Source organism: Polypterus senegalus, chromosome 16 (genome assembly GCF_016835505.1).
Source record: "Polypterus senegalus isolate Bchr_013 chromosome 16, ASM1683550v1, whole genome shotgun sequence".
Taxonomy (NCBI): Eukaryota; Metazoa; Chordata; class Cladistia; order Polypteriformes; family Polypteridae; genus Polypterus; species Polypterus senegalus.
Window position 1 is genome coordinate 89,891,419 of NC_053169.1, and position 24,429 is coordinate 89,915,847.

The following is a 24,429-nucleotide window of genomic DNA, read 5'->3' on the forward strand; positions in this document are numbered from 1 at the left end:
CCAATCTGCGGTGGGCTGGCGTCCTGCCCGGGGTTTGTTTCCTGCCTTGCGCCCAATGTTGGCTGGGATTGGCTCCAGCAGACCCCCGTGACCCTGTAGTTAGGATATAGCGAGTTGGATAATGGATGGATGGATGGAAGGAACCAATGTAAGAAACATTTCGTTACAAAAGATTTCATTAATGTCGTTTTTGGAATGGATCCTTTTCATAAAGCACAGATATATTCATTTTATATCTTGAATTTCTAATAAAATATTAACAAATACTCTATCGTTATTATACAGCTGAGTAAATGTAACAGCGAAAGTCGTCCCTCTTCTTTATGCCGACGTAGACGCGGTTCCGTTATCCGTTGACTTGACTTCTCCCTCTCGTCCCTTCAAAGTCACTGCGCCGAGTCGCCTGAGCTCCGGCAGGCCACTGGCAGGACTCTCCGCCGTCCACTACTCGCTCGCGTCTCCGCCCCTTCTCCTCGGTGACTGGCTGGTGGCGCCTGTGCTTTGCTGCATGGGAGTTGTATTTCTCTAATAATCCGCTAGCCCCTCCGGCCGTACTGCCCGGCGGGGATGATGACTACATGTCCCAGAGTGCCCGGGGGTCTTGCTCCGGGGCTCACAAGAGGGCTGGAACCTGGCGAGTGGGACAGCAGCAGCCACCCCGGCAATCAGTAGCTGTCCTGGCCGAGCGGGTGACACTGCGCTCTCTGCCTTATAAGGGGTGGATCCGATGTGAGGCTCGAGTGGCTGGATTCTTTGCAAGCTCCGTATCTATTCTGGCGACATTTGGCAGAGCATGAAGCGGCGTAGGGTCGCCGTGGCTGCTGGCTTCTGCTTTTCTCTTTTCGTGGGCACTCTGGTGAATTTACTCTTCGTCCCCGGATTCGAGCATCACCAGCAAGGACGCAGCCAGCGGCACATCACCCCATCTGCGGCGACCGAGCTGCCAGTCGCCAATACGCGTGCGGAGTTGCACAGCCAAATCCAGGAGCGCTACTACGAGGTTGTCCGGTACCAGCGTCACCGGGCGAACCCGACCCGCCTGCTGGAAGGGCGACGGCTCATGGACCTGGCTCTGAGGAGCCCCGCAACGGACAGGTTGACGATTCGGGAACATGCCCGGGAGATGACCACGCCGCTGGGATGCAGGGACCTGGACAAGGTCATCAGCCATCAGTACCTGGGCTCTGGCTACACCAAAGCCGTATACAAAGCATCTCTCAACGCGACGTTCTCTGTGGCTTTAAAGTCCGTTGACTTTGGGGGCCACGATATGGACAGCTGTGTGAGGAAGTACGCGTCTCCTAAAGACTGCTACAGACTGGCATCCTACAAGATCGTCAAGGAAATGATCCTCCTGCAGCGGCTGAAGCACCCAAACATACTCAAGGTAGCGGATTCGGGTAGCAGGGTGCGGTCACGCGTGGCAACGCCAAAAATGTCTAAGAATTGGCAGAAGCGCCGGGCGCTAATATCGGGGCTGTGGACGTTCTGGGGCTCACTTCGATGAGAACAGATTTGACATATAGTTGGGTCAACTATATGGGCATCTTTCTGAATGAAACCTCAGCAATGTCACGCACTCTTGGGTTTCTGGGACCTAATCCAGCAGATGCCGTACGCGAAACCCCAGAGTCGCAGTTAAAACGGGGTCTCTTCTTCAGTGCAGTTTTACCTCGCAAGAGATACACGCATATATATATATATATATATATATATATATATATATATATATATATATATATATATATATATATATATATATATATATATATATATTATTATTATTATATATATTAATATATATTATATATATATATTATTAGTGAGGCCCAATAAACCGCTACAGACTTCGTCTAAATCACCGCTACTGTTAGAGCCCGACAGCAAGAGGGCAGTTTGTCACCGCTCGGCGCCCACTTCTACAACAAAAAGGAGCAAAGGTCGCCTTATCATGGGTGTGCACTCCATGTTAGCAGATATGAAAATTAAGAAAAGTAAACAGAAACGAGAAACCGCGACTTCACTGGAAACTTAAAGTCACGACTTCTTTTTGATCCTAACAACTCCCCTCAATGCTGTCAATGGACGGCTGCCTTCTGTGTCTGCTCGACGTGGGCCTGCGTGGTTTAACGAAATAAAAGAAATGTGGAGCTTGGCGTCCCCGCTGGTGCAGAGACCTTAAAACACCCTCGAATGTCCACAGAATGAAAGAGATCTCTGACCCTCGGAATTAACCGAAACGAGCGCCCTTTGTGCGTCGCCTCGGGTTAAGGAGGCCGGCCCTCCCATCAATGCCCGCGACGTTTCTGCTTATCATACGTCCACTTCTACAAATTAAAGCGGACATTTGTTTGGAAACGAGAAGCGCGGGCTCTTCTAGGACTGTGAACCTTGCACAGTTTTGATTGCTGCCCAAAGCAGCTGGGGATCAGAAAACGAAGACTAGTGCCGCCGGGGGGTGGGGGGGTTCATAACAGAGCAATTCACCAATCTCCATAATCGCAACAATAATGATAATTATTATAGTTGGCGGCTCTGGATATGTGCCAGCACTGGGAGGAATTAATACGTTATGCAGCCAGAACAGTCTTGTGTGTATAAATTCGCATACGGGCAGGATATACAAGTACTGTAAAAATGCGACTCGCTGACTTCACATAGCGACACCGGTGGTGCGGGCGGAGCCGAGAAATACGGAAAGTTGCAGTTTTGTGAGCGGTTCTACTTCTTTTACAACAGTCGATCGTGATTTCCCTCGAGAGAAGGTAGCCGTATAACTTAACCAAAGCAAATAAACACCTCGTAGAACAGAGCCTCCCGTGGGTTTCGATTCTGTTGGAAACTCGATGGACTGAGTTGGCTTAAACAACTGGATCTACTGCAGGACCCTAAGAGACCCCACCGTAGCGCCCACCTGTCATTGTAACCCACGCTATACGTGGAGGGCCGTCGTCTACACCTGAATTAGACTGATGGGCAAACCTCGAGACTACCGAATAATGAGAGACGATCGCGAGATTTATCGTTAACAGATGCGGTCAACTGTGGTCTATTGTTGGAGATTTAGAAAGCCGTTTTATTGTTTAAGATTGTGGATCCACTTATAATCACTAATGATCCAATCCGAGATTCTGTCTTTCTTTCTTTTTAACAATTGTACAACAATAGAAAGAAGCGAAATAATGCTGGTGTAGCGCCCAAGACGCTGTTATGCCACCATTTATTAAAACATTTTAATGTGTAAGCGTGGGAATCCACATACAATCATTAATAATTTATTTCTTTCTTTCTTTCTTTCTTTCTTTCTTTCTTTCTTTCTTTCTCCAATATTCTCACAATAATCGAAACAACGGCAGTAATACCGACTTCCCGTACAAGAAGCCGTTATGTCCCCATTACAAAGCCGTTTCAGCGTTTTAAAATTGCGGAATTGCTGCTAAATTATTTTGGAATAATAATTCGAATTTTTCTTTCTTTCTTTCTTTCTTTCTTTCTTTCTTTCTTTCTTTCTTTCTTTCTTTCTTTCAGAAGCAACAGTGATAATTCTTCCCCGCGGTTGATCTTATGAAAACGGTTGCAGACCACACATTTAGTACTAACACATATAATAAAGTCGTACGCGGGTCTCTTTGGGTCAATCAGTTCCAAGACGTCTTCTTAGGTGAGATGTCACGATCTGCGTGTATTTCATGCGCGTGTCTGTTTTCGGCGCCCAGTTCGTGTCTGCTTCTTGCCTTTCGCCCATTGATCCGTCGCTGTATACATAATATTATTGATTAATGGCACATACAGCCTTCATGTTTAAAAGCTGAAATATTTTAAAAGTGTAGCGACCTATCGCCTAAGCAGGTATAGAACATGGATGGATAAGCAATCCGATTGTTTAGGACCCTCACCGATGTGTGTGTTTGCATGGACCGTGTTTTTACATTTTACATTCGGCGCACAAACGACTAAATAATTTACTAAGCGATTTGTCCGTAGGGTCCAGGTTAGCTTGTTAACAGTTTGGCACATTCATTATTCTTGTGCCCGGTTTATAGGGGTCATTTAACTTAAAGATGCGCACGAGCGCACGAAGAGACGGTGCCATTTCTGCCCAGACTTTAGACTCACGGTTCATCTGTGATATAACACGGCAAGCGACTTTCTTTCTTTCTTTCTTTCTTTCTTTCTTTCTTTCTTTCTTTCTTTCTTTCTCATCAAGGTAAACCGAAACACAGCTTAAACTTCTAGCCGGCAGATTTCGAAATTATCATTCCTTGTTAGCGTACCCTGCTGGGAATGCGTTCCGCATGCAGGATTATTATTTGTCCTTATCAGCACTGATAACCCTGAAGATGAAGAGGAGCAGACAGCAGGTCCTGTGTGCAGCACTGGGTGGTGGACGAGGCTGCAGCTTTGCCTTGTTTCGGGTCTGTCGCCACATGTGTATGAACTTGAGGTTCGTTTGTTCTGTCAGGGAGAGCAAACACCCGTTTTAAAAACTTCACATCGTTTTTATTGTCAGCCAGGGAGCCACACATTCGCAGTGTGTGTGTGTGAGTGTGTGGAGCTTGGGTTCATTTCAGAAAATCGAGTCGTTGCGATCCTTATCTTTCACGCGAGGGGTGGACTCGGACTACTCGTCGGACAGTAAGTGGGAGGGCATTTGAGGGACGGCTTGTTGACTTTGCAGTGTAGCTGATGTGCAAATTAAAGAATGCGTTCAGACAACAAAATTCCTCGCACTTCTCACCATCCACCCACGAACAGATGAGTCACGTAGTGTCCGATAAAAGTGCATTTTTTAGATAGTGTGATTTAGAAAGAGAATTAGAAATCAAAAGGCCTTCAGGGGAACGGGACCTACGGGAGCTGGAGAGAGGGGCTCGGCCCGGGCCTACCCGAAACTGTTAACCTTGTATCCATTATAGAGGCATCATTGTAATAATAATAATAATAATAATAATAATAATAATAATAATAATAAAAATAAAAAAAAAACATAAAGCAGAATTAAACAAAAGCCAATCTGTGATCTTGAGTGTGAACATGCGAATATTCACCCAAGGGAGCATGTAACGCGCCTACGAAAAACCGGCCCCTTTCTTTCTTTCTTTCTTTCTTTCTTTCTTTCTTTCTTTCTTTCTTTCTAGCAAATCCGATTAAGTCTTCGGCCGCTAATGAAGCGCTTGTGATCCCGTGTGGTGTGTATAGGTCTGTCGAGAGGGGGTGTCACAGTTAAGCCAATTGTAAAAAAAAAAAAACCGTCATCTGGATTCTTCCTTTTTGCTAATGTGCTAATGCATTTAAATATCACGGTCGATTGCAACAAATTAACAGGAAAATAACCGTACGAGAGGCTCTACAGTATGAGCGCCAACGAAAGGGAGCCGACGAGCTGACGCAGGCAGAGACGACATTCTTGTTTCGGGTCCAACTTCCTTAACCGTTACTCGGCACCGTTCGCTGGTACAGAAGGAGCACCTTTAACTGTCGCGGTTAATTTGAAAGAGTTTCAGTCTAAAAGTCGCGGCAGATTTTAAATAAAAATCAAAAGTCCGAATTATAGCGTAAGACACCCTGTTTTGGCGCGTTCTAAGAAAGAAATGTAAGGATTTACTTCATGAGGTAGAAGGACGTAATAAATACAAGTAGTTGCGTCAGATATTTGAAATATTAATATGTGTGGGTCAATTAAGTCTAAATATTCTCCATTTTAATAGAAGTGTGTCATTTTCATCCTTTGATAGAGAGCTATAGATTAGCAGTAAATGATTTAAAATCAAAAATAATATATTGGTAATCACTGGTATAAGACGCGGCTCTTGTTCAGAAAGCGGACGCCACTTGGTTGTTTTACAATAATTAAGATATAAATAGGTTTCACATTTATGTTATCATTTTAGCCCTAAAATAGTGACTTAACATCAGGGACCTATTTTATTGACCTTAAGGCTAGTGTTTGAGTGAGGGGAAGGCCGTCTCAAGTGGCGTCCGCTTTCTGAACAAGACCCTAAGACGCTTTGAGCAAGGGAAAGGCGCTATATAAATAAAAGGTATTATTATTACTATTATATTAAGACAATTTGTCGTTTAAAACATTCTGGGAGTGGCTCTTCTAGAACTAGGACCACCAGTAAAGACTCAAATATCAGCAAGTTCGGAATAGCCCACTCCGCAGGCCGGTACGAAGTTTTGGCCCCACTTATGGGGGTGAGCCCCTGGGGTCAGTGGATGTGGCGCACACAACTTCAAACCTTTCTGATCTGGGCACCTATTGGGTTGCTCTTTATTATAAGGGTGTCCTTTTCTACCCAAAAACTAAAAATGGTCTAAAATGAAGGTGTTCATGTCCACAGGACCAAAAATAGGGGGACACCCCAAAAATCCTCTCATCTTGTATATGTTGACTTCAAGGTGAGTTGAATGGGGTATCATGCAGCATGTGGGCATTTTTTCTCATGCAGGTGAGTCACTGGGCATTCAGAAGTAAATGTCATGAATGCAATAATTGAGTTTTATTTAGTATTTGGTTTTCTGAAATTCATGGGCTCTCGGGGTTCTGCCCGCCGCTGCCAGTGGTGTGGTCCCCACCTGCCCATCTTAGCCACATTTTTCAATATCCACGCATTAGGGCTCATCTTTCTAATGACGAAGAAGAAGATGATAGATTTATGTAGCGCTTTTCTCACCGTATCAGTTAAATCACAGTGCACAGCTTCTTATCGACGTGTCCCCTTCGGTGTCAGTCCAGGAGTGGCTCATCACCCCAAGTGACAGCTGAACCGTGTGGTAAATGTCCGTCCGGCATACTTTAATTTGTCTCTTCAGCTTAGGGCCCTGCAAGTCAAACCATTCAAACCCGGAGCCCAATGTTTTCCTGGCGATCAGTTCGATTGGCAGTTTCGCAGGATTGTGGTGAGGTACCGCGCCTTGTGATTTGCGTTTTGCTGTGTTACCATGTCACACCTTTATTAAAATGATTTCAAAACCTTTTTCCCTCACTCATCGCACATAAATATTCTTTAGTGAAAACTCGACTCTATTAATCTTTCGAAATGAATAGTACATGAGCATGGCATTTGCTTCACGTGCTTTCTATCACGTCGGGAGTCTCAGCAGGAGTGCCCTCTTAAACGGGGTGCCCAGCTCTGGGCCACAGTGGCTGCAGGTTTTCATTCAAACCCTTTTTCCTGATCAGTTTTCGCTTCTAATAATATTCATTTTAATAGCCCAGTTTTTAAGGATTCAGTTCTCTGAATTGATTTGTTTTTGCATGAAATGGCGGCCAAATAGAAATGAGACGTGAAACGAGCCGACAGACGACCAGCAAAACTGGGGCTTCAAACTCCAACCAGTTTCTTAATAAGAAGCCAATTCTTGCTGTTAATTAAAGCCGTTACTGAATATCACAACTTGTTTTGGTGACCTGAACAGACCAATATGGCCGAGACCTTCACCTTTCCTTATTTTCAGGTTAGCTTGGTCATGTGGCGGCTCGTTTTGTGTCTCATTATTGTTTGGCTGCTCACTAAGGAAAAAGAAACAACTAAAGGGTCTGAGTCACATCAATTAAAACAAAGCCAAAAGAAGTGAATCAACAGCAAAAACTGATCACTAATTAAGAAGATGGTTAGAATGAAAACCTGCAGCCACTGCGGCCCACCAGGACTGGAGTTGGACACCCGTGATCTTAAAAATGCTGCTTCTTTAACAGCACTTTAGGGCAGGGGTCTCCAACTCCAGTCCTGGAGGGCCACCATGACTGCAGGTTTTCATTTGTGACAGATAGAGGACGCTCTCGTCCTCTTGAACCCTCAGACTTGACTCCAGACACTCAGTAAAAGTCCAAATGTTGACTTTATTAATACACAACAGTGCACAATGCACCCTCCTCTCCACAATACTCACAAACTATAATCAATAACTACATAATAATACACTCCACCACTCCCAGACGCGTTGCCACCCTTCCACCCAGCTCAGCGCATCCTTTATAGTCCTTGACCCGGAAGTGTTTCACTCCCTCTGTCCATGTGATTAGGAACACTTCCGGGTCAGATAAAAAGTCCTTTTTCTTCACCCCGGAAACACATCATTCCTCTTGTCCATGTGACTCGGATGTACTTCCGGGGCGTAAGGCAAATACAGTGGGCACGGAAAGTATTCAGACCCCCTTCAATTTTTCACTCTTTGTTATATTGCAGCCATTTGCTAAAATCATTTCAATTATTTATTTTCCTCATTAATGTACACACAGCATCCCATATTGACAGACCAAAAAAAGAATTTTTGAAATTGTTGCAGATTTATTAAAAAACAAAAACTGAAATCTCACCTGGTCCTAAGTATTCAGACCCTTTGCTCAGTATTTAGTAGAAGCCCCCTTTTGAGCTAATACAGCCATGAGTCTTCTTGGGAAAGATGCAACAAGTTTTTCACACCTGGATTTGGGGATCCTCTGCCATTCCTCCTTGCAGATCCTCTCCAGTTCTGTCAGGTTGGATGGTAAACGTTGGTGGACAGCCATTTTTAGGTCTCTCCAGAGATGCTCAATTGGGTTTAAGTCAGGGCTCTGGCTGGGCCATTCAAGAACAGTCACAGAGTTGTTGTGAAGCCACTCCTTCGTTATTTTAGCTGTGTGCTTAGGGTCATTGTCTTGTTGGAAGTTAAACCTTCGGCCCAGTCTGAGGTCCTTAGCACTCTGGAGAAGGTTTTTGTCCAGGATATCCCTGTACTTGGCCGCATTCATCTTTCCCTCGATTGCAACCAGTCGTCCTGTCCCTGCAGCTGAAAAACACCCCACAGCATGATGCTGCCACCGCCATGCTTCACTGTGGGGACTGTATTGGACAAGTGATGAGCAGTGCCTGGTTGTCTCCACACATACCGCTTAGAATTAAGGCCAAAAGTTCTATCTTGGTCTCATCAGACCAGAGAATCTTATTTCTCACCATCTCAGAGTCCTTCAGGTGTCTTTTAGCAAACTCCATGCGGGTGCTCATGTGTCTTGCACTGAGGAGAGGCTTCCGACAGGCCACTCTGCCATAAAGCCCTGACTGGTGGAGGCTGCAGTGATGGTTGACTTTCTACAACTTTCTCCCATCTCCTGACTGCATCTCTGGAGCTCAGCCAAAGTGATCTTTGGGTTCTTCTTTACCTCTCTCACCAAGGCTCTTCTCCCCCGGTAGCTCAGCTTGGCCGGACGGCCAGCTCTAGGAAGGGTTCTGGTCGTCCCAAACGTCTTCCATTTAAGGATTATGGAGGCCACTGTGCTCTTGGGAACCTTAAGTGCAGCAGAAATTTTTTTGTAACCTTGGCCAGATCTGTGCCTTGCCACAATTCTGTCTCTGAGCTCTTCAGGCAGTTCCTTTGACCTCATGATTCTCATTTGCTCTGACATGCATTGTGAGCTGTAAGGTCTTATATAGACAGGTGTGTGGCTTTCCTAATCAAGTCCAATCAGTATAATCAAACACAGCTGGACTCAAATGAAGGTGATCTCAAGGATGATCAGAAGAAATGGAAAGCACCTGAGTTAAATATATGAGTGTCACAGCAAAGGGTCTGAATACTTAGGACCATGTGATATTTCAGTTTTTCTTTTTTAATAAATCTGCAACAATTTCAAAAATTCTTTTTTTCTGTCAATATGGGGTGCTGTGTGTACATTAATGAGGAAAAAAATTAATTTAAATGATTTTAGCAAATGGCTGCACTATAACAAAGAGTGAAAAATTGAAGGGGGTCTGAATAATTTCCGCACCCACCGTATTCTTTGCTCCTCCCTGCAGCTCCATTTAGTGGCCCCTGTGGTATCCAGCAGGGCTGAGAATGAAAACTCCATTGTCCATAATTCCCTGCTGGTATTCGGGGCACCTCCACGCTGCAGGGAGAGCTCCATCTGGCGGCCTGGGGGTATTGGCCGGGATGACTAGCCGGCCATAGACCACACATTCTAACCCCTTTTTTTAATGAGTGCCCTGTTTGTGCTGCTAATTAACTTCTTGTGAATTCAGTTTAATTGACTTCTCTTTTAAGATGTATTCCCCTGAATTGCTTCATTTCTTTCTTTAAATGGCACCCTAACAGAAATGAAATGTGAAGCGAGTGAGCCAACAGAAGACCACCCACTGTAAGTCAGGGCCAACCAGTTGCTTCATTAGGCGCTGAGGCTCGTCGTTATTTAAACCCGTTCTTTAATTTCGTGGCTTGTTGCTGCTCTCGTGGTACATTAGCAGACATTTCTGAAATTGTTGATTTTCTCTTTTCTAAGAGCTCTGGTCAAATGTTTTTGCGGACCTGAGCAGATCAACATTCCTGAGACCTTCACCGTTCTTTATTTTCAGGTATTGTATGATGGAGAAAGTTTGCTGGTCCTGTTTTGGCTCATTTTGTATCTCTTTATTGTTTGACAGCTAATTGAGGAAAAAGAAACAAGTCTGAGTCTTCAATAGCAAATCAAATAAAATGAATTAAAAAGAAGTTAATTAGCAGCAAAAACTGGCAACAAATTAAGAAAAGGGTTAGAATGAAAACCTGCAGCTATGGTGGTCCTCCAGGACAGGAATTGGTGACCCCTGCTTTAGGGTTCTTTGTGTGGTTCCTCAGAATCTGCCATTGCTTGACAGAGCACCATTTAATTCTGGGAAAGTTTCTTTACATATGAAGTTGGCGCTTTGTGCTTTGAAGAGCTTTGTGATATTTGAAAAAAAGAAACTGAACTCTTTTAATGTAAGGCAGCCTACATAACAGATTATGAAAATCTGGGCTTAGTCTTTGTTACTGTAGGCAGCCAGAGTCCTTTTAAAATCCGGACTTATTGGAATTTCACAAATCTGTTACCACCTCTTCATGGTTACTTACTGTATAAAGCCTTTTATGGATCCAAATAAATAAAAAGGTTCTTTCAGGAGCCATCATGTGGATGGGTCTTCTGGAAACTGAAGTGGTTCCCCTATGGCAGGGGTGTCCAACTCCCAGCCTGGCTGCAGGTTTTCATTCTAACCATCTTCTTAATTAGTGACCAGTTTTTGCTGTTGATTCACTTCTTTTGCCTTCGTTTTAATTGACATGACTCAGACCCTTTAGTTGTTTCTTTTTCCTTAGTGAGCAGCCAAACAATAAGGAGACACAAAACGAGACCAGCTAACCTGAAAATAAAGAAAAGTGCCACGGCCCACCTGCCAAGTTGTTTTGCCTGCCTAAGATAAAGTCATCTCTAAAGCAGGAGCGCAGGAATTGTCGGGTAGAGGGGTCCTTTCATTGGATTGGCTGGCCAAGCAATGTTTCAGCTGTAGAATGGCCAATAGGGGGTGGCAGCTTGATGGCTAAGGTCTCCAGGACTCTAAACAAATTCAAATCATATTATGTGATAGCATCCATCCATCCATCCATTATCCAACCTGCTATATCCTAACTACAGGGTCACGGGGGTCTGCTGCAGCCAATCCCAGCCAACACAGGGCGCAAGGCAGGAAACAAACCCCGGGCAGGGTGCCAGCCCACCACAGGGCTCACACACACACCAACACACCAAGCACACACTAGGCACAATTTAGGATCGCCAATGCATCTCACCTGCATGTCTTTGGAAAATCCACGCAGGGAGGACCCGGGAAGCAAACCCAGGTCTCCCTACTGCGAGGCAGCAGTGCTACGACCGTGCTGCTGTGTCTGTATATCTTAAACTATTTTTCCACTTAAATATAGCTGTTCTATAATAGCAATTTACTGTGTTGTGTGGCTCCTTGTAGAATTTTTGTTTGACTAAGAGTCATTTGATTTTGTCAAGGGTTCTTTGGGCTTTCAAAGGGTTCCTAATATGTGTTGTAGATTCCACATGGGCTGGATGGGCCAGGAGAGGGGATGAGGAGGCTCCTAGTAGGTAGAAAGGCATCCCGGCTGGGGAGGAGAAGTGGTTCACACCTGGAAAGAAGGACCAGAAGGGGTGCCCAGACAGCCCAGTGAAGAATGAAGATGTCCTCCCCCTGATGGCAGCAGCCCAGGATATGGGTCCCCAGTGAGAAGCCAGCAGGGCATGTAGGGAGATGTAGTCCGGTAAAGCTGCCCTGCTGGGGTCACTGGGTGCCACAAGAGGGCGCTGCAGGAAGACAAGCTTCCTGTCATAATTGACTTCCATATGAGCAAGCTCCTGCGGTGGGTTGGTGACTTGCCCAGGATTTGTTTCCTGACTTGTGCCCTGTGTTGGCTGGGATTGGCTCCAACAGACCCCTGTGACCCTGTAGTTAGGATATAGCGGGTTGGATGATGGATGGATGGACGGGCCATTTATAGTGCTATTACGTGTAGTACCAGGATGAAACCTGCATCACATATTCTGTGCTACAGTATTTAATGGCTGTATGAACAACTACACAGTGACACTACCGGTATCTTGTGTGTATCTATCTATTATATAGTGCCTTTCATATCTATCTATCTATCTATCTATCTATCTATCTATCTATCTATCTATCTATCTATCTATCTATCTATCTATCTATCTATCTATCTATCTATTATATAGTGCCTTTTCTCTATCTATCTATCTATGCTTGTGGTTGGTCAGCAAGTTGGCTAATGTCTGCCACGGTGCCCTCTTTCATTTGCGAGAAGCAGATCATAGAATCGTTGAAATAGTTTGACATACTGTCAAATAGACGAACCACACGCCATGGCGTAACGTGAAAGGCTTCGCCTCTGACGCTGACACCCGAGGTTCGATTCCCGAGAGGGAGTGTAGTGAGTGTGTACACCTGATGAGCCCAGAATTAGGGCGAAACACGTGCCGTGTACTCTTTGCATTATTTGACAGTAAAAACTATATGATCTGCTTCTCGCAACTGAAAGAGGGCTCGGTGGCGGACGTTAGCCGACTTGCTGACCGACCACAAGCGTTACCTGGTAGATAACCACTCACACAGTCAGATTGTGATTCCGACTACGAATCCCTTGTATATATATATATATATATATATGACGTAACTACCGCCATCTTTTTTCTTGTCTGGGATCACTAGACATTGGTATTGGGTAACTATGTACCCCTTAGGCTGGTTGCCAGTTTCTCAGTTAGGTGTTTGAGGAAGCCGCAGCACATCATGTTAGTATGACTGAGCCATAGCTGGTCTCTGATTTCCATTCGTCATTGTCATTTTTTTGAAATGTGCCCAATGCCCGACTTTGCCCTGCAGTAAACCGCCACAAATAGCATCCGTGTGCCCACCATGTTTAGGATTTTCACCTGACTTCAGTTCATTGTCAATATGGTGGTGATGTGTGTCCTGTTTTCTGGGCAGTAAAAAGTGTGGTCACCATACCTGATGTTGGACTTTTGCTTATGTCCCCCACCACCCCACCACTCTTAACCAAATGTTCTCTTTCCTGTAGCTCTATGGATATTGTTACCAGGATAACAGTGACATCAAGGACACCCTGACCACCATAACTGAACTGGGAGCACCTCTGGAAATGATCCAGCTACTGCAGACATCTTGGGAGGAGCGCTTCAGGGTAAGCACAGTTTGGCCAGCAGTGACTTCTGAACCATTTGTAGCCACCACTCAGACTTCCTGGCATGCTTGGACGTAGAAGTACTGGAGTGGACACCCTTCTGGTATTTATAGTGCGGTCTGTCGCCAGCTCCTTTTGGTGTTTGTGCTGTAGTGTGGAAGCTGACGACTGCCATGAAGAGGTGGTGGTGGTGTGGATTAGTGTGGTCAGCAGATGATGCCATGAGTTTCTGGTGCCTCAGTGTGATCAGTGGCCAAGGGCTGGAACTTGTTGTGCTGTAGTCTGCTCAGATGGTGACTCCATGAGAAACTTGTGCTTGTAGCCTGGTCAATGGCCAATGCTGAGAGACAGTGATGCTTTAGTGTGGTCGGCAGTCAACTCCATGAAGTGTGTGGTGAGCAGCTGATTCCATGATATTGGGGTGAATCAGCAGCTGACTCCATGACAGACCTGTAGGGTAGTGTGGGCATAGGCTGATACCAGGGCACAGTGGTTCTGTAGTGTGGTCAGCAGTCAAATCCATGCAGTGGTCGTGGTGCTGTGTAGTCAGCAACTGATGCCATGACATTGGGATGAAATCACCAGCTGACTCCATGAGAGACTTATACTCTAGTGTGAACATTTGCTGATGCCAGGAGATAGTAGTCAGGGTACTGATGCCATGACACGGTGGTGCTCTATGGAGATCCTAACGCCACCTGTGAGACTGGACGTCTGGATCCTTAAAGCCTCTCTGCCACAGCTGGCTGGGCAGCAGGCGTATTCATAGAAGAGCTGGCTGGCCTCCTATTTACTGTCGTATTGCTAACACGCGTGTGGCATCTTGGTTAGAGAACAACAATGGGAGATTGTTCATTGCAAACAAAGATTGCAGAGAGGGCATTGTTGTGTCTGTGGCACCAGCAGTGCCCTCAGCGTCGTCATTGTCTCAGCGTTGTTGCTTGTTCTTTGTTCTGCCTTACCCTTCTCAACACAGAGGGTCAGATGGGGCACCAGACATCTGCCGTCTTCCAAGTTGACGCCTCTCTTCTTGTTTCTTTCCCCTTCACCCAGATCTGTCTCAGCCTGGTCCGACTCCTGCAATACCTGGCCCACTCCCCATTGGGCTCGATCGCCCTGCTGGATTTCCGCCCACGGCAGTTTGTAGTTGTGGACGGGGAGCTGAAGGTGACAGATCTCGATGATGCCAGCGTAGATGAGACCCTGTGTTCCTCAAGCGCAGATTGTTTCATGGAGTTCCCTGCACGAAACTTCACCCTGAACTGTTCCAGGCAAGGCTACTGCCAGGGCATGAATGAGAAGAGGAACTTGTACAATGCTTACAGGTTGGTGCCATGCTGAGGTTACTGGGAGTCATGGCCTTGGCAAGAATGTGCCCTCAACTGGTATTCATTCTTCTAATTACTTGTCTTGGCAGGTTCTTTTTTACGTACCTCTTGCCTCACAGTGCCCCTGCATCCCTGAGACCGCTGCTGGACGAAATCGTCAATTCCACAGGTGAGAAGTACTCTGTGCCCTGCTAGTTATGCCCACCATTTGGTTTGTTATGCCAGGGTTTGATGGCTTTAGCTGCAGGGTAGATCGTGTTGCAGCAGCTCTCCTAGTCCTCTCCCCTGCCTGACTTGGATGGGTGCCACATTGCCTTTCTTAGTATCTGTGCGCTCATCAGACAGATGGCATGTCAGACGGCACTTTAGCTCGTCTGCTTGTTGCTGGTGCGTGAAGCTCAGCCGGAAAGACGGGGCATGATGCTATCTCGTCTTCAACAGGGCAATCATTGTCTGCAACCACGGTGTGGGGGGGTGCAGGGAATGAGATGCAGCCCCCTCATCGGTGTATATGGTGTCCATGGCCAGGGTGAGTCGCAACTGAGCCTACTGGCCCCCAGCTGTGCTTCATGCTGCCAGAACATGGTCTATGGGACTGAGAAAGTGCTAAACGTCGCATGTTAGGAGAACAAAATGGGGGATCGTGAGGATTTGGTAAATCCCAGGTTAACGTTATTTAGATCCTGATGGAGACCACTTGGATCCCAGTTACAAATATGAGGATTACGGTCTAGGTGTTTATTTGAAATCCTTATTTCAACCACTTGAGTTGCAGTAAAGATCAGTTTCAGTCCAGTTTGGGTTGCAGAAGAAGGATGTCATGCATGCTTAACCTGGCTTTCTTGTTATAATCCATCCATTCATCCATCCATTTACTAAATCAGCTTTATCCTGCGCAGGTGGAGTTTTATTCAGAAAGAAGCATCCAGAAATCGCTCAAAACTGAAAACTAAAATCAAAATCCTAAACCAGAGAAGAAAGTCCAAAATCCATCAGAATTACATTTACGGTAATCCAGAACACAATATTGATCCAAAATTGGGAGTCAAACAAAAAGAGCTGAAAACTAATGCCACAGTTGCCAGCTTACTGTTACGATTAGCACGTTTCTTTCATTTTTTTTGTTCCTTTCCAGAGGTTTCTTCTGCAAATATATGCGTGTAGTTGGGGTTTTTTAACTTATGGACTCTGAATTTGGCATTAGTTCACATGCAGAAAGTTGTTAAAAAGTAACCGTTTATTCTTTGATGCCATTTTGTTTGTTTATGGGCGCTGCCACTTTAAGAGTAATCACATCTATAGTTACCATAGTGATCATTCCCAGAATGGCTCAGAAATGTGCAGTGTGTGACGTCACCCGAGCAACTGTATGAAGGTCACCTGTGCATTTCCGGATATAAAGTGTTGGTGTTGCGATTCTTTGCGTTTTCTGCCCTGTTAATTGGACAAGAACTTTTTGGTTAACGTTCTGAACTTGAGGAATGTTACTTGACTGAACTTTCCCGACCATTTCCATTAAACGGTACAACTGCCTCTGTGTCAGTACAATTATGGCCTGCTAGTTCCTTAAATGAAATGGGGGTGGTCCCTCAGCGCTGACATTAGTGGGCCCCGCCTCTTTGGGTTCAACATACATAAGACAAGGAACATAAGCCAAATATGCATAATAGACGATATAAAAATAACATAGCATTTCATGCAGAAATACAAAATTACTAGTGAAATGCACAGACCTCCATCCACATACATTTCTCCGTCTTTATTATTCTTGCATTTTGTATCCCTCGTTGGATGCTTATTAGTCTAGCTCCAGTTGCTGCTCAAGGACCCCAGCTCCCATGGATTTATCCGTCTTTCTAATTCTCACATTCTGTATCCCACAGCTGGTACTTCTCCTGTTCTTCTTTTTCTTCCTCCTAATATTATGGTGTTTCTCATCTCGTTGTTGACCTCTGCGATTGGCTCAATGCTCAGCAGATGTTGCTGCTCTTTTATTTTTCTTTCTGCTCTGCCACTTCATTTGGCTCTCACTTTGTTGTTATAAACCCAAAAGTGCGGGTCATCTTGCTGAGGTTACCATTAACTCAAATTTTCTGAATTCCCTGTGCATATCATATAATAAGGTTTCAATGAAGGTTCTAGCTCCAGTAGTTTGTGAGCAATTGTATGACAGACAGACAGACCTAGTATTTTATATACAGTATATATCGATTACTAAGCAAAATAATGAGTACAAAATTACATTCAATTACAAAATAATATGTTAAAGAATTAAAAAAGAGAAGACATCTGAGCCAGGGATGAAATGCTAGCTGTTCCATAACTCCAGGAGGTGATGTGTGAATCCTGGCCCAGCCACTGCAAATTCCTATCATGATATTTGATGGAAGAAATGAGAGGAAAGCTGTGAGTCCCTAAACAAGCTTGATTTAAATGTAACTGATTTATTAGTTAATACATTACTTTAATAATACAAATAAAGAAGATAGGCCAAGTGATTAAATAAATCCATAAAACATAGGCAATGTATTCAGAGAGCCACATTCTTCAAAATTACAATAAGGCCAAAAATGTAGAAAAGTCCAGAATTCTGACAGGTGAAAGTGGAATTGCTAAATCCCAAATTATTAAAAGGCTCAGATTTGCTAAAGTCCAGGAATTCAAAAAATCCTAAATGCTAAATGCCAAAAAATTTTAAAGTACTAAGTACAAAAGGATGAATGCAAAAAACCTAAGAGCTACAAAATGTCAAAATACTAAAGGACAAGGATAACCAAATATAAAAAAGATTAAATTATTCCAAGAAATGAGTGGCTAGAGAGCCAATGACATGGGGAGCAGACTCGGTGGTCAGCAGTAACATCGGGGCCTGAACAGGCCTTAAGGAGGCCTCAGGCTGGAGCCCCCATTACAGGCCCGGCTTTAGGCATAGGCGAAGTAGGCGACCGCCTAGGGCCCCAATCAACGGCGGCCAGGCCCGCCCCTCCCCTCGCATGTTTAAATCACGCGGGCGTGTCCGCGTGGGCGGCTGTCTATAAAAGCGGAGCGGTTTGAGTCAAGATTACTATGGGTCGAACGGGCGAAAAAGGGGCGCAGGGTGATGACCTCGTAACGTTACAAGAAGACGTCTCCTTGGTCTAATTTTCACGCATTTCGCAGAGCTTCCAGGGGGGCCCCATAATACCTAAGACCGGGCCTGCCCATTAGATACACACCTCTAGCACCAGAAAGGGCCGACCCCCCTCGGCTCAACAGAAAGAGCGAAAGGAGAAAAGCAAGACAAGGAAACCAACCAATGATAATTTCAAAAGGATTAATGTAAATGACAAAACGTAATGCAACAAAGTGCATAATAAAAGAAAGTAATAACAAAAAATAATTATAAAAGAAATGAATTTACAAAAAGAAGCAAAACTAAAGCCAGTGGCAGAGCAATGACAATGACATGTCAGTTGTCCCATGTGTTACTGTTACATGGCCCCCCCTTCCTTTCCAATTCATGTCCTGACATGGAGAGGATGGCCGTGTCTTTGCCTTCAAGTCAGAAGATGGTGTCTTATCCATTTGAACTGAAGGAGATTTCCACAGCCCACCATGTTTCTAACTGCAGGGGTACTCTTGCACTGTGGCTCTTACCGTTACACTCACCCCTACCCGAATGAATCCATTTCATGACACGTTTGGTCTCTGCTCAGGAGATCTTTCTCAAACCTTACGCTCACACAGATAGGCAGTCCATACTTAGCTCCTGGCCAGGACATGAAATGGAACGGGATGGAGACCTGAGCAATTTATCACCGATGACATTACATCTGTGTGTTTTAGGCTAGTTGGCAACCCTAAGTTGGCCTACGTGATGTGAGTGACTATGGGTGCGGACATGAGTGGGCCCTGCAGTGGCTTGGTGCCTTCCTTGTTATCTGAAACAGATAAAGAAGGTCTGTCAAAAAGACAGACGACCATACAGATTTCAACTGAACACCAACTGGATTCCAGTGTGGACAATATGGGAGCATCAATCCCTGGTAAAATCTGTTAAGATCCTGGCAAAGTCCCATACCCAACTGGATGGAATGAGAGCTTTTGAAGATTGAACATACGCTAGATTAGACTTCTGATGAAGAAAATGTCGATTTCAGTTTAGACAGCGCTGCTGCTAGTGAACTGTATCTAATTTCAGGTCACACTGTTTGGATTTTGATGAAAACCATGAACTCTGTTTGGAATGTCATGGTAGACTACATACCAGACTTCAGTCTGGTGTCTGGTGAAGACCACATGGATCCCATTAATGACAGTGTGAATCGCAGCCATATGGCATATATACTGTTGCGATTCATTATTATTTTAGTAATTTAATAATTGTTTTTGTTGCCATTTTCAGTCATCATACAGTAGACAGCAGTGTTTTATGACCTTTTAGTCACGCCATAATGTCTACTGTCACCATGCACGGCTGCCAATCACAATGTGAAACCATCATTATATAAAACATGGTGACGTGAACGTTTTTGAAAAATCCACAAAAATTGATGGCAAATTTTCAAGAGATTAGTGGTAAGTTAGGTCCAGAATATTTAGTTACGTTCAGACCTCTGGCCTGTCTCTTTGTTGGATCTCCTGGGTGCGACTCTCTGCCTCTGTTCAGTGACTCTCACCTTGCTTCTCTGTTAAAAGCTCCGCTTATCTCCCGATTCCTGTTGTTCACAATTCTTCTCACTTGCCAGTTTCCACCTTGGTCATAATACATACAAACACGGTGCAGTCCACTCAGTCTAACGTTGCAAGGGGCTACAGCCTATCCTGGGCTCAAGGCGACATTCGCCCCTAAATACCTTTTGCTCCCCAATGAAGGTGCCATGTGTGGTAGTAATTGCTTCGTAAAGTGCTCTGTGAAATGTGCTTTATAAAGACTGATCAATAATGGAGATTATATGTTTTCCCGTGAAAATCAAGGTAAGTTCTGTGATGGCCATACGGCCCTCTCACCCACTATGGAAAAACTTCGTATGTCACATCCTTCAAGTTTTCAGCAAATTGAGAAAATGATGTCGCCCCTATAATTTACGATCTCAAGATTTTGTTTTTCCTGAGCTTCATGCACACAATATTGTTTTTTATTTTTTTTTTCACGAATCAACTACACCTGCTATTTAAATCACGTGATTGTAATCCGACGTTTTCATTGGTAGGCGGTCTTTCCCCATTGGTCAGTGTAGTTGCCAGGTTTTTGTCTTGCAGTATGTAAAATACCGAGTACATACGAGCTTCTTCCATCGTGCTGTGACTGGAATGAAGACATATTTGGCCATCACCACTACCTTATAACATCAGGAAAGACCGAGTAACTCCAAAAACTAAGAAAACTCAATTTTGAAAAAAGTCGGGAGTGGTCCCCCCTCGACTTTCTCATCTACTCAGATATGGGGATGGATATTTGAGGAGTAAACCACAAGACAATGATTAGATTTTTTATCTTATGTACATTAAAGAACCATCAACGACAAATCAAATCAAATTAATAATATATTGAACAATTAGTATCCAGTCAAAGTAAAGTTGAATAAATCGGACTCTGCAGCTGCACAAATAAATAGTTTGCCATGATAATTTTATTTTGGCAAACAATTCGGGTAAATTACCACTTTCAGTAAGCAGAAGTGGGCCAGAGGTTGTAAGAGATTTTAGTAATGTGTGTCCTGTAATACTCGTATACAAAAATTTGTTTAAGTAAAGCAAAAATGTTCTCAAATACTGTATGTATGTTCGAACGTCAAATGGAAAATTGCGATTATCTCGAAAACTGGTCTTCTTCTTCTTCTCTCGGCTGCTCCCGTTAGGTGTCTCCACAGCTGATCATCTTCTTCATATCTTTCTGTCCTCGTCATCTTGTTCTGTCACCCCCATCACCTGCATGTCCTCTCTCACCGCATCCATAAACCTCCTCTTAGGCCTTCTTCTTCTCCTCTTACCTGGTAGCTCTATCCTTAGCACCCTTCTCCCAGTATACCCAGCATCTCTGCTCTGCACATGTCCAAACCAACACAATCTCGCCTCTCTGACTTTGTTTCCCAACCGTCCCACCTGAGCTGACCCTCTAATGTCCTCATTTCTAATCCTGTCCATCCTCGTCACACCCAATGCAAATCTTAGCATCTTTAACTCTGCCACCTCCAGCTCGGTCTCCTGTGCCACCGTCTCCAGCCCATATACCATAGCTGGTCTCACTACCGTCCTGTAGACCTTCCCTTTCACTCCTGCTGATACCCGTCTGTCGTAAATTACTCCTGACACTCTTGTTTTTCAAAAAAATGCAAAGCAAATTTTTAATATTTTTGGAGGAAACGTTTCAGGTTACGTACCACTTTCGGTTAGCAGAAACAGTTTGTGAGAAGTCAATCAAAATGGCCCCTTTTATTAGCTAACTAAAAAAGATTACAATATGCAAGCTTTCGAGGCAACTCGGGCCCCTTCTTCAGGCAAGATGAAATTGCTGAAAAGTTGTTAGAAATTTACTTTTTGTACCTAATACTTGTATGCAAAATTTGGTTGACCGAAGTGAAAGCCTACTCAAGTTATCGTGTTTATACACACAGACATAATTCCAAAAATGGTATTTTCAGACTCTGGGAGGTCTGAAACGATGAGATTCATCCAAATCTCGAAATAGAATTTTTGGACGATTCCAGTATTCGTATACAAGAAAGTAAAAATGGCAGTTGTTAGGTTTTTCCATTGCACGTGAGCCCTGATGACAACATTATGGATCCCAGTATAAAGCCATTCAATTGTTGGGGTGACTGCTCAGATCCTAACACTAAAGACCCCCATCCCGTAGCAGTCCTTAGGAAGCTAGTCCTACATGCTAATTCTCCCCACCAGTGTTGCCAGTGTCACCCGTGCCAGCTCATTCTCTAACGCTGCCCTCTCTCCTTCCTCTCTGCTCTGTTCTCTTCAGGAGAGTTGCGATGGGGGATTGACCAGACACTCGCCCAGTTAGAGAAGGTCCTGACTTTGTACCAGAGTGGCCAGTACCTACGCAATTCGACTCCTGATGTGCCCCACTCAGGTGAGTTTTCATGCCAATTTGCTTGATACTTGCAGTAGTAGGCTGTGCCGTTGTCCTGCTGCTCACCACACCCCTCCAGACTGACTGACTGCTCTTTCCACTCACTGGTGGGCATTTTGTTTATTCCTGTTGGCACAGCTTGAGGCTGGTACTATTTGGACAAAGTGCTTTTTTATTTCCCCAGATTAATATTTTGCTCAGCTGAGATGGGCACTGTTAGGGTTACTTTTATAAAGATGGTAGTATGTTTATTTGCACTGGCATGGATTGGCGAGGGTGGGGGGTGTTTTTTTTTTCAAAGTGGGATTGCAGTTGCCGAGGGCAGTTGATGTATTTGGATTGGCATGCCAGGGTGGAGTGGAATTTGTTTATTTCAGTTGGCACTTCTGGGAGAGTTTTTTTTTTTTTTTATCTAACAACTGGCACTTCTTGGAATTACTGACGGGGTTTGTTTAGCCACTGAGTGTCAATGTCCTAAATGAGGGGGTCCTATTTTGGAACGGCTGTCACTTGTTTATTGGCCAGACAGGGCAGATTGTTTTCTACTAACATTACTTGGGAAGAGTTGGCAGCTTGTAGGTAGGCACTTGTACCATTAATGGTGGCATTTACTTCTTTTCAGATTTCTTGCCAGTGACTGGTTCTGCCATCGTTGGAGAGAATTACCGCTGCTGGCCCTCCTACCACCACGAAGGCTGCCTTTTGTCTGTCTTTAATGTCGGTGAAGCCATTGCCATCTGTGAGAGTCACCGCCAGTGTCGTGCATTCGTGCTCACCAACCAGACCACGTGGACAGGTGAGGGTCTTGCTTTTACCTTTGAGCAAATTTGTGCTTGCAATGTGAGGCTTGCCCGCTACAGTTTGATTGAGAAAATGCCCTCTTATGTCCCGCGCACAAGCTGAGACGTCTTCCTCGCTGCTCTCAAACTAAATGCCAAGACTTCTTTCAGTGCGCCATCTCACTGGGGAAAATGGCAAGCAGGCACGGACACCTCTGGGTAGCTGCAGGAGAGGCAGCTGTCATCAAAGTCCTTCTCCTCCACTTGATGGAGCGCGGGCTCTAGATGATTAGCTCAAGCGTGCAGCTGAAACACAGATGTCATCGCTGCAAGCGTGAATCCTAACTGCTGGCACATTCCTCCGTGAGGCCTGTCTGCCCGCTTGCTCCACTCAGCCCTCAGATTTGTCACGGGAGCCAAAGGCCTTGTTCTCTGTCTCACAAGTCACTAGGTCTCAAGTCGTGGGGGAACACTGCATCTCGATGTCTAACTCGGGGGTTCTGCTCTGCTTTACAGGTCGCCAGCTGGTCTTCTTCAAGTCGGGCTCGGCAAAACTGGCACCCGATGCCAGTAAAGTGACATTTCTCCAAGTGAAGTGAAGCTGGGGGCCATTTGAAAGTCGTCCTCCATTAGAAGGAGCTGTGATTGATGTGGGGTCCAAGTGGGGAAAATCATCTTCTGCAGCCCTTGCTTTAAGGTATTGGTACCCTGGAAGAGACATTTTCACCCAGGAATTGCTGCAGAACACAAAGCTCCTGCTAGACAACTGCACTAAACTAAAAGCTGCCTTGGATACCCGGACTGGACACAATGGGTCAGACTGGGCAAAAGCACACTGACCACAAATCAGACACCTGGAATGGGTAGAGGCATACTGACCCTGAAATGCTGGGAAAGAAGGACACCGAGAGGAAAAGGAAGAACGGCACACATCATGGTGTCAGTCAAAAACCACACGCACACTGACCATGAAGGTGTCTCTGAGCAGAGGAAAAAGCCACCGCAAGCGCAAAAACATTGACCGGGATGTCAGGGTTGGGGAGAAACATGTGGGACTTGAAGATACTTTCAGGGTAGAAGCACATATTGACCAGGGTAGGACTTGACGGGTTCAAACTGACCAAGACTGACCTCAAAGCAGTGGATAGATCAAAGCAAATTGACCATGACAATCTGGATGGCTGTCCCGGAGAAGACACCTTCCATCCTCGGATGCTTGCACTGGACCGGACATGGCACAGAGTGTCCAGCTCTCTCTCTCTCTCTCTCTCTCTGCCATGGCAGTCGCAGTGAATGGTTTGCTTTCAGTGAAAGCTGTAAGGTTCACAAATGACCTCAACGTTACCCCATGTGTACTTTTCTCAAACCGCTCTTTGTAAAAAAGATGAGATTCCGTTTATTTTTCTATGAATATTAAAGAGCGTCACATTGATCAGTTTGTGTTCTTGTGACTGGGCGTGTGGGCCTTGAGCCTCTTCAACTGAACCTCCTAAGTAGTGTGGACCACCAGGGGGGTCCTACCCGACACAGACAGGCAGACATAAAATATTGTCTGTCACACAGGTGGTATTTTAAGTGGGGCAGAATTTGCCCTTTGCTCCCCACTACAGAGTGCGCTACACAAGCACAGTCACAGTCCTTTCTTCTGTCTCTCTCAATCTGCCACCTCCGCTCGTCTCCCAGCAAGCTTTTGTCTTCCTCTTCCCGACTCGAGCTCCTCGAATGGAGTGAGGTGGCCCCCATTTAAAGTGTT

The 24,429-nt window shown here is 45.0% G+C and overlaps 1 protein-coding gene across 1 annotated transcript; it reads left to right on the top strand.

Annotated features, from left to right (window-relative positions):
- Positions 1-307: 307 nt before the first annotated feature.
- On the top strand, positions 308-24,108 carry pkdcca (protein kinase domain containing, cytoplasmic a). Its single transcript, XM_039738361.1, has 7 exons — positions 308-1,387; positions 13,378-13,500; positions 14,554-14,825; positions 14,918-14,997; positions 21,787-21,897; positions 22,520-22,693; positions 23,193-24,108. Exons 1-7 carry the CDS (start codon positions 794-796, stop codon positions 23,273-23,275), a joined length of 1,437 nt encoding a protein of 478 aa, XP_039594295.1. The 5' UTR covers positions 308-793; the 3' UTR covers positions 23,276-24,108.
- Positions 24,109-24,429: the final 321 nt, after the last annotated feature.